This window comes from Pinus tabuliformis, chromosome 5_2 (assembly GCF_031772625.1).
Source record: "Pinus tabuliformis cultivar Carrire ecotype Pingquan chromosome 5_2, CPIR1, whole genome shotgun sequence".
Lineage (NCBI taxonomy): Eukaryota > Viridiplantae > Streptophyta > Pinopsida > Pinales > Pinaceae > Pinus > Pinus tabuliformis.
The window spans coordinates 895,898,105-895,914,683 of NC_142306.1; the positions used below are offsets into that span (position 1 = coordinate 895,898,105).

At 39.4% G+C, this 16,579-nt stretch overlaps 1 protein-coding gene and 1 pseudogene across 1 annotated transcript; both read left to right on the plus strand.

Annotated features, from left to right (window-relative positions):
* Positions 1–8,434: 8,434 nt before the first annotated feature.
* LOC149162191 (protein STRUBBELIG-RECEPTOR FAMILY 3-like) lies at positions 8,435–10,881 on the plus strand. The gene is made up of 7 exons (XM_089435119.1): positions 8,435–8,534; positions 8,764–8,893; positions 9,527–9,598; positions 9,688–9,759; positions 10,071–10,136; positions 10,333–10,398; positions 10,548–10,881. The coding sequence occupies exons 1-7, from the start codon at positions 8,435–8,437 to the stop codon at positions 10,879–10,881; spliced, it is 840 nt and encodes a 279-aa protein (XP_089291245.1).
* Positions 10,882–11,384: 503 nt separating this feature from the next.
* On the plus strand, positions 11,385–16,511 carry LOC149162192 (glyceraldehyde-3-phosphate dehydrogenase, cytosolic-like; annotated as a pseudogene).
* Positions 16,512–16,579: the final 68 nt, after the last annotated feature.

The window sequence follows — 16,579 nt, forward strand, 5'->3', positions numbered from 1 at the left end:
ACTTTCTGAATGTCGAAATGCAATGCGGGCATGCGGGTTCTTGAAATTCTTCCTTACTCCGCGTCTGAGGGCGCAACCTGACTTGCTTGAGCTCTTAATCAGAGCTTGGAACCCAGTGGATGGAAAATTCACGATCCGTGGCCAGGACATTGAGTTTGATTCCACGGATATTTACTTTTTGACTGGATTATCACGCCGGGGCCAGATGCCCATCCTGGAGGGGCAAAGACCCAGCGGTGAGACTCTTGACCAGCTGATGGCTCGAGTGTGCCCAGGAGCTGCTAAAACACGGAGCGGGAAGGTTGGTATCCCGACGGTGAACGACATGCCTCTTCGCACCATACTCTTTCTAGTGACACGGGTAGCAGGCTCTTTGGCCAATCATGAGGCCTCAAAGACCCAACTACTACTAGCTCTGGAGTGCTTACAACCCACCATTTTCAACTGGGCAGCAGCTGTGACGACTAGCATGAAGAGGCAACTGAACAACTGCCGACGCGGAGAGTCGAAGCAGTTTGCATATGGGTCACTTCTACTTCCGCTCATGCTGGAGCAGGTGTTGGCCCTACAGCTACAGACCATGGCCGTGGATCCACCTAGAGGTCCTCGGGAGACGAGGGCCATTCGATGGGCCCGCGTCATGCCACGTGGAGGTGGAGGCCGCCCAGTGTCTTGGGGAGTGTATTTCCGAGAGTGGCTGGATCGGGAGGTTGTTATCGTAGAGGACTAGCCATATGCCGGCATGGACTTCCGCAACGATCCTGACATGCCGCTGCCCGCGGGAGAGCATTGGGACGATGGAGGTATGACACTTGATCTCATTTTAATGTTTTTGTTTTTGATTTTTCATGTACATGTCTTAATAAATGTCACGGTGTGCAGATGTGGGACCCGTGAGACCCATTGGCCCAGCCCCAACGGCACGGAGAGAGGGAGAAGGAGCTGGAGCCCTGGCCCTAGTTCCTCCAGGAGTTGACACGTCGGAGACTGTAGCTCGCAACCTCGAGGGTTTGCTGGAGGGGGTGCCAGATTACCAGGGGGTCGAGGAGGTCCCTATTGCTCATCAGATCCACACAGTGGGGGTGGCACCCAGGATGCACCGCCTTTTGAGGCGAGTGGCACGGGCAGCAGTATGCTATAGAGAGCATAACCCAGATCAGTAGTCACCTAGGTTTTACTTCCACTGATGTTTTGAGAGACACATGTCTCGGATGTACCGAGGACACCGGATTTACTTCAGACATATACACTTATTTTTGAGCGCCTCAGTGCGCCACACGATATATATATATATATATATATATATATATATATATATATATATATATATATATATATATATACTGTTTTTGGATGGATCGTTTCACATGTGATGATGTTTTTTTAATATGTTTATGCAAATGTTTAATACAAATGTGATCTATGTATCAGTTGCACAACACACGACCCATGTATTTTAATTTTTATGCAAGCTTAAAAGCACATATGCAGGCACACATGCAAACTATGCTTGAAAAAGAAATTATTTACATATGCTTATTCTATGGTCTTATTATGCTTTCTATGTCTTCTTGTATGATGTTTATCTATTACGCAAATGCCTATCCAACACATGGTTTGCCAATGCATCAGTTAACGTATTTAATCGTCTTGGAATATGTTGATATGTGATATAATCAAAATTCCTTTCTAACAATCTCACACGTAAATACAACCTTAGAATGCGTTGGTCTCTGACGGAATATCGCCCGTTGAGTTGATGGACAACAAGTTGAGAGTCCAGGTTTACCACCAAAGCACAGATGCCAAGATCAACGGCTTCGGCTAGTAATTCAATTACAACACTGTATTCGGCAACATTGTTGGTGGTACGGCCTAAGCACACGCCTTGAAGATCTAGCAACTCGCCGCGAGGATCGTAGATCGCCCACGCCGCAGAAGACAGATTGAAAGTACTACGGCAGGCGCCATCAGCGAAGCCAACATAAGGTGTACTAGACATCTGCACAAGAAGCAGAAAACAAAATAAGAGGCAAACACGCCTTCATCCCAAAGAAAAACAGGAATCATGCACACATAACACACTCACTAAGAACACACGTATGTACAAACTAGGTGCACGAAATCATGCATAATATTTTTTCAAATAAATCCCGTTGTGGGGCTTGTCAAGAGGATTTCCTTCGTAGTCGATCAGCTCATATGCCCCTTTTTGCAAAACTCTCTTCACGATATAGGGACCTAGCCACATGGATTCGAGTTTTCCTGCCCCCAGCTTATCTTTAGCTTGATCATAGAGCAGTACTAGATCTCCCTCAACAAAGGAACGAGGTTGAATGGTATTGTCGAAGTGGACCTTAACCCTCTTCTTCTGCGCTTCAATAACTAGAGAGGCTAAGAGACGAGTCTCGTCTAGCCACTCTAAATAGAGAAGTCGTTCCTCCACCGGAGTGGTGTTGGGAAGCAACTCGACAGCTAACTTTAATGAAGGAATCTCACACTCAACAGGAAGGGTGGCCTCCAGTCCATAAACAAGTTGAAAAGGAGTGAAACCGGTGGCATCCTTCACAGAGGTCTGATAGGCCCACAAGGTGGGGAACAACATCAGATGCCAGCTAGACTTGTGCGTATTCACGGTATGTTGGAGCATTGTGATCAAAACTTTGTTCACGGCTTCAACTTGGCCGTTGGATTGAGGGTAATACGGCGTCGAGCTATCTTGACGCAAGCCTAGCTAGGTCGTTAGTTCCGTCATCATGTGATTACGAAAATGTTTTCCGTGATCTGTGACAATAACCTGGGGGACTCCGAACCGAGTAATGACATGATTAAACAAAAACTGTGCCGCCGTGTAACCGTCTTCGTTCAATGTAGGCATCGCTTCGGCCCATTTGGTGAAATAATCCACGGCAACGATGATGTACCCATGCCCCCCGGCTGAACGAGGATTACAGGACGTATAATCGATGCCCCATTTGGCAAATGGACCTACGGTAACAACGGGGTGCAATGGTGCAGGAGGTGCACGCATTTTCCGGTGGTAAACCTGACATTCATGACATGCACGGACGACAAGGATGCAATCCTTGAAGATAGAAGGCCAGAAATAACCAGCACGGAGGATTTTCTGGGCGGTGGCATATCCAGACATATGTCCGCCACAAGCACCGGAGTGGCAGTCATTCAATACCCGCTCAGCCTCCTCAAGAGTCAAGCATCGGCGGAGAACAGAATCAACGCCGAGGCGGTACAGGGTATCGCCAATAATGCAATAAGGTTGAGATTGGTGACGAATCCTTCGTCGAGCGTCTTTCGATACATTAGGACGGAAGGAAGACGTCTGCAAATATACTATGATGTCCCCATACCAAGGGTCGAGGGTGCTGATTAGAAACAATGTTTCATCCGGGATATGCTCTTCCGAACGGGATGGTACAGAAGGGGATGGCAAAGAACAGAGCAGTTCTGCAAAGACCAGAGATTTCTTAGACTTGGCAGTAGTAAATTCCAAGTCAAACTCTTGTAGGATGACAATCCATTTCGAGTACTTGCCCCCCAGCAGCTGACGCGACAAGATGTAGGTCATAGGGTTGCAGTCGGAAATCATGGTCGTAGTGCGCAACAGGATATAGTGCCGGAATCGTTGGACGGCGCAAACAGCTGCCAATGCCAACTTCTCGACATATGCGTAGCGAGTTTCTGTATCCAAGAGATTGCAACTAAGGTAATAGATAACGTGCTCATTGCCATCATCATCATCCTGCACCAGAACCATGCCGATGGTGGTGTCAGCGGCAGCTAGATAGAGAGAATAATCACGGTGATAGTTCGGAGGTCTTAAGAGTGGAGCCAAGACAAGGAGGTCCTTGAGTCGCTCGAAAGACTCCTGGGCGATGGCATCCCAATGAAAGGGTGTGTCTCGCTTTAATAATCGTGTGAAACCCTTAGCTACCTCGGCATAATTCGGAATGAATCGTCTAAGGAAATTCGCTTTGCCCTGCAGGCTCTGCAATTGCTGCAAAGAGGCAGGGGGAGGAAGGTTCAGGATGGCCTCAACTTTGAGGGGATCCAAACGGATGCCTTCTCGGGAGACGATGAACCCGAGTAGCCGGCCAAATTCTACGCAGAAGACACACTTATGAGGATTAAGCCTTATGCGGTAGTGTCGACAGCGGAGAAAAATCTCGCGGAGATGAGAAGGATGGTCCTGACGCTTAGCTGAATGAGCCGGAAGGTCATCCAGGTAAGGTTGTACAATGTGACGTATATCATGAAAGGCATAAGACATTGCACGTTGAAATGTAGCGTCGGCATTCTTTAGACCGAAAGGAAGCTTCTTATAGGCGAAGGTGCCCCAAGGACAAATAAAAGTTGTCTTATGCTGGTCCGTGGGTGCAATGTTGATCTGGTTATAGCCAGAGAAGCCGTCCATAAACGAGTAAATCTCACTTCCTGCGCACTCATCAATAAGATGATCGATGAAGGGCGTAGGGAAGTTATCCTTCGGACAGGCACGATTGATATCTCGGTAGTCAACACAGACCGGGATAGTACCCTGGTTTTTATTCACGGGGACTATATTAGATACCCAATCCGTAAGGGGAATGGGGTAAATGAAACCAGCTTTAAGAAGCTTTTCGACTTCGGCCTTAATGGCTGCAGCCTTTCAGGGGTGCACAGGGTGTAAACGCTGACGAACAGGCTTAGCACCTGGGTATGTGACCATCTGGAAGGCTGGCTGTTGGAACAAATTCACCCAAACTGGATCAGCGCGGGTGTAACACTGGACTGACGCGCTGACAGCGCATCACATAAACAGAGTAGACTGTGTCAGCGCGGCTTAATACTTTTATAGGATGCGCTGGCGCATAAAATTTGACCAGCGCGGGAAACCCGTGTGCTTTCATGCTGGCAGCGCACCAGTTACACTATAAGCCGCCCGTCAGCGTGGTTATTTTAATAACAGACGCGCTGATGCAATAAACTTAGGCAAAGTGGGTCATTTGGCTAGTTTAGAGAGCATGAGCATGGTGCATTTGATTTCATGAAACAGTAGGGAGACTGACAGGGAGACAGTGACAAATTACTGCGTAACACTCTCTCAAAAGAAGTACATTGGAGATATGTTGAACAAGTTTGGCATGGCTGAGTGAAATCCTTTGACTACTCCAATGGAACATATTTTGAAGCTCACATCCATTGAAGGAAAAGAATTTCAGGATGCAACAAAGTATAGAGAGCTTGTAGGAAGTCTCAACTACATGACTACTACCAAACCAGACATTTTATTTGTTGTTGGAATGCTCTCTAGGTTTATGCAAAAGCCTTGTGAGGGACATTGGTCTGCTGCAGAAAGAGTTTTAAAGTACTTGAAGGGAACTCAAGAATTTGGACTCAAGTATACACATGTGGGTGAATTCAGCTTGATTAGATACTTTAATTCAAACTTCAATGGAGATAAAGAAATTGGGGTATCTACTTCATGTTATGCTATGGGTCTTGGATTAGGAGATGTCTCTTGGAGGTCACAAAACCAACCAGTTCAAACAAATTCCACAACAGAGGAAGAATATGTAGCAGCAACTAAAGTAACAGAGGAAATTGTGTGGCTCAGGAAAATTTTGGAATATTTGTAGGGGAAACAAGTGCATTCAACTCCACTCATGATAACACTTCTTCAATAATGCTGGCCAAGAACCCAAAGTTCCATGATCGAATGAAGCACATCAATACAAAATACCATATGTTTCGACATCATGTTGAGTCCAAGACAATCCATCTATGCCATTATTCAACCTTTACTAGCTAGATTCATCTGTGCAAGTTTTCTAACACATTTACACTACCACACATATTTATTCATAGGAGATCAATTATCATGGCTCTTGCATCTTGATCATAGCCCTCCCGTGATAGAATTAAGCCAAAAACTTACTCTAACCAAATTTAAAGACGAGAAAACAGAGCATAGTCACACCAATTACAAATCTCACTATATGCTTATTGATAAAAAAATGATTACACATAAAAATAGATCACTGACTAGATCAAATAAAAATGAATCTCATTAAAAAAAAATAGTTGACCTAAAAACTCACAACAATTAATCCTAACTAGAAATAAATGAAATGGTGCCCTTCTAAATCTTTCATTTTTTTTTATAAATTTTGATCTTTGAAGGGTTAGATAAATATATGCCCTTCCAAATAAAATTAAAGGCAGCTCTTCAAATTTGATCACTGCTCCCACCCGCCTGGCTAGCCGAGTTCTAAAATTCCTTGAAATATTCGACTTCTTTCCAAAATAGAATCACCCACTGACCAATTCACATTTTTCAGTGATAAATAGCAAGTTTCCACACCTGATATAGTTTATTAAAATAATAGCAATCTAATTATATGGTGACAAAAGACCATTTCAATCAATTCACATTTTTCACTAATTACGCCATAAGGCGTTTCCCTCTGAAATGAACTTCCCTAAAATCTACATGTCATGCTTGTATGCCGTTAGATTATGTATTAGACGATTAGAGAATTGTTAATTGTTGGATGAAAGGAAGGTTATCTGAAGGTTCTCTGGATATGGAGGGTCATTTGGTCGACCTCTCGTCTATTATCTGCTGCAAAGTATTCACCCTTCCCTACTAGATCGGAGTGGGGTCATTTGGTCGACCTATCGTTACGTCGTAAGGCGTTTCCCTCTTAAATGAACTTCCCTAAAATCTACGTGTCATGCTTGTATGCCGTTAGATTATGTGTTAGACGATTAGAGAATTGTTAATCGTTGGATGAAAGGAAGGCTATCTGAAGGTTCTCTAGATATGGAGGGTCATTTGGTCGACCTCTCGTCTATTATCTGCTGCAAAGTATTCACCCTTCCCTGCTAGATCGGAGCGGGGTCATTTGGTCGACCTCTCATCTATTATCTGCTGCAAAGTATTCTCCGCTCTTGCTTCCCGTGCCACCCTGACATACCTCTGAAATGAGCTCCATGACATACCTCTAAAACGGTCTCCATCAAATCTCTGGGGGAAATTTCATCCATGGCTTTCCTGAATGTAAAAATGAGTTGAATTCAATGAGAGAAAAGGATTCATTGATCTGGAGCTCCGCGCACACAGTATCATTCCACGGAACTGCTGTCATTCTTATCCATTTCACGGAGGAAATTATGGGAAACGGAACTGTAGAGGCATTTTCTGATTTGAACGGTCACGGTCCCTCGCCATTAGTGGCCATTATTTTTAATTTACGGGCAGCACTGCTTTAGCCTTTTTCCAAGCTCCAGACTGCCTTTTTTCAAGCTCCAGACTGTCGAAAATAGGCCATATCGTTAGGGACATCGGAAAACCAAAATACAAACAGTGGTTCAACCTTTGAGTGTTTTCGTATTATATTCTTTCGTCCTCTCACAAAAATTGTGCTTGCCGGCGTTGAATGTGCGGTCGAAAATATAAGAACACTTTGGAAATGTCAGAAATTGTAAAATATGCTTTCCGACCGGCTATGGGCTGGTCAATACCCTGATCATCTTCCTGTGAAGTTACCAGCATTTACAGGCCTTAATTTTTGCTTTAAAGTAAAATTAAAGTCCTCCTTTAACCTTTAATGATATTTACACCAGTGGTTTCGAAAACGGACAATACTGGGGTTTGGCAGCTTGAAAGCTCGAGGTGTGTTTTTAACCATTGCTTTTGTTTATTACTTTTTATTTATGTATGTAAAGAAGGAAGTTCTTCGCTCCTAAGCATCTAATGTTAGATAGAACAGAAATAAATCACGTTTTTTCTGACCTTCAAGGCGTTGTATGCCGTTAACAGCGGGAATCTCACGCTGTTTGGCAGCTCAACAACACTTACAGAGCGTCGTTTTCACTGTTGAGGTAACATTTTCGGCACCGACAATCATTATTCTTTCACCTTTAAATTTACTACATTTATTAGTACTTCCGTTAAATCCTTGCATTTGGCTGCTCAACGAAGCTTTCCGACCTTGGTTTTCACTTTAAAGTACAATTTTTAGGACTGGCAGTTTTCCCATTTTTCAGATTTAAGTCTCTTTGAGTGCAGAAAGTCTTTTCCTCTGTAAGCTTGAAATCCTCTGGGTGCATTCATTCGTTTCAATTTTAATAGCTAACTTCTTTCCATTTAAATCACGCCTTCTTCTGCATTGATCTCTAGTAACTTTCTTGTTTTGCAGTTACTCTCTGAAACCCTTACTTGGAAAATTTTATGGGATCTGAACTACTTTCTTGTAGCAGAAGTGGAACAATTGTGGGTCAAACTTGAGTAAACCTCTTTACTTTATTTTAAGGAAACCACGAGAGTTAATTGTAAAATTTGCGAAATATATGTAAGGACCATTGATGAAGTCCTCAGTAGAAAGAAACTGTGAAATATAGAATAGCGGCAGGGGTTTTGGAATAGTCTGCAATGGACAGGCTACTTGCAAAATACTCTTTATTTATTTTGGCTGGACTGCTTCTTGCTTTGAATCTCTCTTTAACACATGGCTTTACAGACAGCCAAGATGGTAAGATTTTAGTGATGTTTGTGGTAGCTTTGTTTCTGATATGTATATCTCTCTCAATTATTTGATTCTTGAGAGGAAATGTTCTATGATGACATCTTATGACTCATTATTTCATAAGGTTTGTTCAGTTTATACTAGAATAACCTTCAAAACTTTTTTTGTAGCAGACGGTCGAATATTAGAAATTGGAACATGTTTTTTAATGGTCGTAGGTTTATTTGTTTTGCAGTATTTGCGATAAATGTTCTATATACAAACCTGGGATTACCTCCCCTTGCAGGATGGGTTCAAAGTGCAGGTGATCCTTGCGGTGAGAATTGGTTGGGTGTTCAGTGCGTGGGGCCTAACATCACTGGAATGTATGTTCGATGCTAGATCCTATAGATGCAATATTACTCTGTTTTATTCAACTAGTAATTGGTCATATGTTTCTGGCCTTTTTAACCTCTCATTCTTAAGTAAGGAGTCAGATTTTAGTGGTTCTTTATGCTTTTTATGGACTTTGTACTGAGATTGACACTGGATAATCAGTGTTCTTCCTGGTTTAAATATTGGAGGACAGCTGGGTTATTTCATTGTTAAACTTCACAGCTTTAATAACTCTGTAAGTAGCAAGATGAAACCTTCAAATTAGTTCAATGATTTACTGTGCAATCCTTTCCTTGAAACTAACAGGGAAGGAATGCCTGTTAAAAAAAGCAGCAGATGAGTTTGTACTAGATTGCAAAGTTGACAACCGCTATTGTGACATAATGCATGGATCTTACCAATAATCATATTGGAGATGTTGTTACTTTTCAACTTCCACCTCACTTACAATGCCTGTAAGCTTGTAGACAATTATTAGATGTTTTGGCAATGCTTCGGGAACATGCTTTGTAGAATTTGGGCAATAGGGAGTTCTTTTATTAGATTTTATAGTATATGATGATGCAATATACAATAAAAGGTGGCTAGTGCACAATAAGGCCAATGATTTTTTCAATTGGCAGGTTGCGTTTTGGTAATCAATTGACTGGAAGCCTTCCATATACTTTATCAACTTTAACATTACTCTATGATTTGTAAGTAATGGCAAATTGTATTTTGATTTTTTTCATCAAAAATTGTAGAAATGCAATACAACTAATGCAAATACTTACAATCCTTGCAGGATTGTCAATAATAATCAATTAACGGGTGAAATTCCAGACATTTTTCTGGGTCTTACAGGTTTAGTTAATCTGTAAGTATTTTCATTTGATCTTTTGAGTGTTTCTTAACTTCCATTTGAAAACTGTATCAGTTCATATTTTGTTATAATTAGTATGAGCTTTAGAATATTTTCAATCGATCTTTGCTTTTGCATAGATTTCTCTTCTAACAATTTTAGTGGTCCACTCCCTGCCTCCATGAGCGATTTGACAAGTCTTTCTTCTCTGTAAGTTACATACATTTTTCTTGGCAGATACAGAGCTTAAATGACTAATAAGCTTTCTTTTACTTTAGTAGGGGCTGTTCTTGAAACATTCTGAAATATTTTAGGTTTGCTTGCAGGCATTTGCAGAATAATATGTTAAGTGGAACTGTTAATAATCTAGCAGATCTACATTTGACAGACTTGTAATTCTCTTTTCAACTACTATATCTGTTCATTTCTAGAAATGCAATGCTCGAATTCTTTTAGCTGTGGTAAAATTTTTGGAAGGTGTAGATTAATTTACAGAAACTGATAAAAGATAGCACTCAAGAAGCATTTCTTTTGGATTGGTGGCAATGCCAATTTTATTCATAAAATTTTGTTACTGTATTTGAACAGAAATATAGAGAACAACATTTTTACTGGATGGATGCCTCGAAAATTGTTGACAATTACAGACTTCAAGTAAGGAAATGCAACATTTTGGATAACTCGTGCAAATTTCAAAAATGTTTGATCACCTTGCTTGTTATGCATCTTGATCTTTGTCATTTCTAGATTGTGGATAACCTGGGCACAAGGGTTCTTAACTTTCATCATCCCTATATTGACAGGTATGGTGGCAACCAGTTTGACACATCTCCTGCCCCCCCACCACCTTCTTCTATTTCTCCATCATCCCCAAGAAGCCCTGGGCATAATTCATCATCAGGAAAGAGTTCCCACGATGAAAGAAAAATCAAATATTTAACTAGTGGGAGGATTGCTGGTATTGCAGTAGTAGGGTTGTTAACTTTCATTACAGCTGTGCTTATTATTATGTTCTTTGTAACAAGGAAACATGAAAGGAATTCAAGTGTGGAAAAGAAATATAAAGGAATGGATAAATATAAAAATGAGGAGAAGATATTTTATAAAGATGTGGAACGGGCTCCCATGCCGCCCTGACATACCTCTGAAACGGGCTCCATCATACCTCTGAAACGGGCTCCATGAAATCTCTGGGGGAAATTTCATCCATGGCTTTCCTGAATGTAGAAATTTCAAATCATGCTTGATCATTATATACGGTATCTTTCACAAATATTTGAGTTCGTTTGCATAATGAATACATTACTCTTTGGCAAAGTCCTCTTGTATAATATATACATTATTCTTTGGTAAAGTCCTTTTAAATGAGTAATTTTTCTCTTCTTCCTTATTTATCTATCTAGGAGGAATTCTTCATTGAAATTTAGGCATATTTACACATCATTCTCCTGATGAATTTTGGATCGTCTACCTGAAGATTTTTCTTCGTTTTACATTTTTTGTTCTTCTATTTATTCCCAACATCATTTATGTTTTACAGACAAACTGAAACAAGAAGATTTTATTAACTCGTTTGATAGCTTTCTTCTACCATATTTTTCCCACTCAAGATCTTTGCAGTAATTTCTGTGCCTCTGTTATTTTTCAGAATTATATGTTCAAGTATGATAGTGTCCACGGACAGTGGAAGCATCATGAAGTCAAGGTCAAAGAGTCGAAAACTTTACTCTTTGGAGAAAAATATGTTGTTGTATTCGGTTTCAGGTAAAGCACTTGTTTATGGAGATCAATGAGAGTTTCTTAGGTCAACTATTGCTTGAGTTTAGGCATGAACAGAGTGTAAGTACTGACATTGTCTATTTGTTCCCATTTGTCCAACTGTTCACATTTTGGTTTGAAAACTGTAGAAATCCTGACAAAATACCATGGGGCGAGGTCGGCGCAGAGTATGTGGTTGAATCCACAGGTGTCTTCACCGACAAAGAGAAAACAACTGCTCACTTGAAGGTTTGAATATTACCATTCCACAATTCAATTATAATTGATTTTTTCCTTCAAAGTTTATTTGACATGCTACTAATTAAAAATACAATGTACCTAAAAGTTGATAAATGATATTTGAGGTGCAGGTAACTAAGGAGTTGTCACATGTAATACCGCTCCCTCCCTACATGAGCAAGGAGATTTGGCAATAGCATGTCCGCTTTGGCTCTTTCTCAATTTATAAAATTGACACTGTTGACTGATATCGGCATAACCAACCCTATTCTAAGTTGAAACTTCTATCAAATTGAGCAGTCACCTCATGAAAGGTTACCTTAAAACTACTCCATAGTTTTGACTATTCGAAATTGATGATGTGATTAAAAATTAACATGTTTGTTTTCAGTTTCTTTGGAGAACAATCTATTCTATGATTTTTTTTGTGGTGCATGCAAAAATATTTGAAAGGCTATTAACATATCTAATTTTGTAAATTTAAAACGGTATAAAGTGCAACAATGGAAATTACAATTTGAACTCCATATAATAATTTTTTTTTGTTGATTTCTAATAGGCAGGTGCTAAAAAAGTTGTTATCTCAGCTCCAAGCAAGGATGCACCTATGTTTGTTGTTGGGGTTAATGAGCACCAATACAAATCTAATTTGAACATTGTTTAAAATGAAAGCTGTACTACTAACTGCTTGGCTCCCTTGGCTAAGGTTTGCAATGATATTTTTACCAAATTATCACAGTTTTCATTGTATAGGTGTCTTTATATGAGAAAAATTACATATTGCTGGGGAGGAACTATATGTTAAAAGAGAACAAAAACACTATGTTTTCTCTGGCAGGTAATCAATGACAAGTTTGGCATTATTGAAGGTCTCATGAAAACTTTCCATTCCATCACATGTACACTTACTATGAACTAGTATTATGCCCTTGAATTTTATTGATACAAGGCGTTTGCAAGCTGCATTGACTTATGTTTCTGTATGTAAACAGCAACACAGAAGACAGTTGATGGACCATCAAACAAGGACTGGCGAGGTGGCAGAGCCGCTGGTTTTAACATTATTCCTAGTAGTACAGGAGCAGCATAATTTTGTTAATATGAATCACCATGAGCATCGCCTTTTATGCTCTCATAGCTACTAATTGTGATTTTATTTTTGAAGGCTGTTGGCAAGGTTCTACCAGCTCTCAATGGAAAGTTGACTAGAATGGCCTTCCGAGTACCCACACCAGATGTTTCAGTTGTTGATTTGACTATTAGACTTGAGAAGTCTGCCACTTATGACGAGATCAAGGCGGCCATTAAGTAAGTAGTCTCAGTTACCCCCTAAGAAGAGGAAGGGATGAGGATATATACAATCTCTGTCATGAATAAGTTTCGAGGTTGTGTATTTCATTTTAACTATATATGGTGCATTTCATTTTATAGGGAGGGATCTGAGGGAAAATTGAAAGGAATTCTTGGTTACACAGAGGACGTTGTGGTAACATTGTGCTATATAGAGACTTGACAACCAGCAACCCAAAAAACTTCAAGAACTTGAAGAAGATATAGTATATTGGGTAAGATTTATTGTTTCCAATTCCAAAAGAGCAAAATCCTTTCTCACTCATGTCACAATTTTCACTCATACTTCTCTAAGTTAAGAATTGTACTTATCAGCGGTCCAATGCATTCATAGGCTTAGGGATCGTTTCACTACCTTTGTTGAACAGGGAATGATAATTTTGTATTGGGAGAAACATATAAAGAGCATTGCTCATTGAAGTTTTTTCAATCTTTTGTGAGGATTATTGAATGTATTAGAACTAATTCAGAAGATGGAGGAACCAAAATATCTTTCTGTAGCTGATTGCTTTTTACTATAAAGGAAATTTGAGTTTCATCAACATTGAGTTCATTAGAGCTATTATGATACTCAGCAACGGATGTGTGGCCGGTTATATTCCTTTCTGATGATTGGTTTGGTTTATTATTTGACATTTCCTCCATGTTATATTTGTCCTTTCCCATTGAAATATTTAACAAATCCCCATATCTATATTCTTCTTTAGTTCTTGTTGAATAGGGTCATCGTGAGTTTCTTCTATCTTTATTTTTGCAGTTAACGTGGACAAATTTTTTGACCTTCTGGCAGGTGTTGGACACAAACATCACTTCTAGTGGGATCTGGAATGCCGTAAAGTTCCTTACAATTTTCACATGTTCTCACACTAATAGGAAGTCTGGAAAGAACATTTGTTTTAGTTGCTTGACCTTCATCATTATTCTCATCAGAATCTACTGAATCACTATAAGTAACTGGAAGAAGATCTAGACACTAATAGGAAGTCCAGAAAGAGCATCTGTTTTAGTTGCTTGACCTTCATCATTATTCTCATCAGAATCTATCGAATCACCATAAGTAACTGGAAGAAGATCTAGAGCTGATATTTGAGACATTTCTGAAGCACTGAAGATAGACAATGAATTTGGCATGCTTGCAACATTTAAAGTTGACAAGTTTGGGGATTCTTTAGAATTCTTTGGATTAGAATGCCGAAAACCATTTTCTAAGAATTTTCTATCCCTGGGCATGTTCCTGTTTAGTCCATAATTTATTTTTTAATTTTCTAAATATACAATGAAATATAAAACAAATAAGTAAGCCAAATCCCCTTCAATCAATGTTATAAAAAGGTGTGAGCATTGTGAGTCATCTGCCATGCTCTAGTGTTTTATGTTATTGAAGAAACATAGAATGACTAAATGTTGAACCAAATGTTTCAGTTACTAGGCTTTTCTATCAGTTGAAATTCCTGCAATTACAGTCTTTTGACACAGAGGCTTCCCTTCTGTAAGGACCTGATCAAAGGCACTCTCCTTGGATGTGACATGCTTGAGATTAAAATTTTGAATTGAATCAACTTCTGCCTTGCTTTTTATGGACTTTGTACTGAGATTGACACTGGATAATCAGTGTTCTTCCTGGTTTAAATATTGGAGGATAGCTGGGTTATTCATTGGTAAACTTCACAGCTTTAATAACTCTGTAAGTAGCAAGATGAAACCTTCAAATTAGTTCAATGATTTACTGTGCAATCCTTTCCATGAAACTAACAGGGAAGGCATGGCTATTAAAAAAAGAAGTAGATGAGTTTGTACTAGATTGCAAAGTTGACAACCGCTATTGTGACATAATGCAGGGATCTTACCAATAATCATATTGGAGATGTTGTTCCTTTTCAACTTCCACCTCACTTACAACGCCTGTAAGCTTGTAAGCAATTATTAGTTGTTTTGACAATGCTTCGGGAACATGCTTTGTAGAATTTGGGCAATAGGGAGTTCTTTTATTAGATTTTATAGTATATGATGATGCAATATATAATAAAAGGTGGCTAGTGCATAATAAGGCCAATGATTTTTGCAATTGGCAGGTTTCTTTCTGGTAATCAATTGACTGGAAGCCTTCCATATTCTTTATCAACTTTAACATTACTCTCTGATTTGTAAGTAATGGCAAATTGTATTTTGATTTTTTCATCAAAAGTTGTAGAAATGCAATACAACTAATGCAAATACTTACAATCCTTGCAGGATTGACAGTAATAATCAATTAACGAGTGCAATTCCAGACATTTTTCTGGGTCTTACAGGTGTAGTTAATCTGTAAGTATTTTCATTTGATCTTTTGAGTGTTTTTTAACTTCCGTTTGAAAACTGTGTCAGTTAATATCTTGTTATAATTAGTATGAGCTTTAGAATATTTTCAATCGATCTTTGCTTTTGCAGAGATTTCTCTTCTAACAATTTTAGTGGTCCATTCCCTACCTCCATGAGCGATTTGACAAGTCTTTCTTCTCTATAAGTTACATACTTGGCAGATACAGAGCTTAAATGACTAATAAGCTTTATTTTACTTTAGTAGGGGCTGTTCTTGAAACATTCTGAAATATTTTAGGTTTGCTTGCAGGCATTTGCAGAATAATATGTTAAGTAGAACTGTTAATAATCTAGTAAATCTGCATTTGACAGACTTGTAATTCTCTTTTCAACTACTATATCTGTTCATTTCCAAAAATGTAATGCTCGAATTTTTTTAGCTGTGGTAAAATTTTTGGAAGGTGTAGATTAATTTACAGAAACTGATAAAAGATAGCACTCAAGAAGCATTTCTTTTGGATTGGTGGCAATGCCAATTTTATTCATAAAATGTTGTTACTGTATTTCAACAGAAATATAGAGAACAACCTTTTTACCGGATGGATGCCTCCAAAATTGTTGACAATTACAAACTTCAAGTAAGGATATGCAACATTTCGGATAACTCGTGCAAATTTCAAAAGTGTTTGATCAACTTTCTTGTTATGCATCTTGATCTTTGTCATTTCTAGATTGTGGATAACCTGGGCACAAGGGTTCTTAACTTTCATCATTCCTATATTGGCAGGTATGGTGGCAACTGGTTTGACACATCTCTTGCCCCTCCACCACCTTCTTCTATTTCTCCATCATCCCCAAGAAGCCTTGGGCATAATTCATCATCAGGAAAGAGTTCCCATGATGAAAGAAAAAGCAAATATTTAACTAGTGGGAGGATTGCTGGTATTGCAGTGGCAGGGCTGTTAACTGTCATTGCAGTTGTGCTTATTATTATGTTCTTTGTAACAAGGAAACATGACAGGAATTCAGGTGTGGAAAAGAAATATAAAGGCAGGGATAAATATAAAAATGAGGAGAAGATATTTTATAAATATGTGGAATGGGCTCCCGTGCCGCCTTGACATACCTCTGAAACTGGCTCCATCATACCTCTGAAACGGGCTCCATCAAATCTCTGGGGGAAATTTCA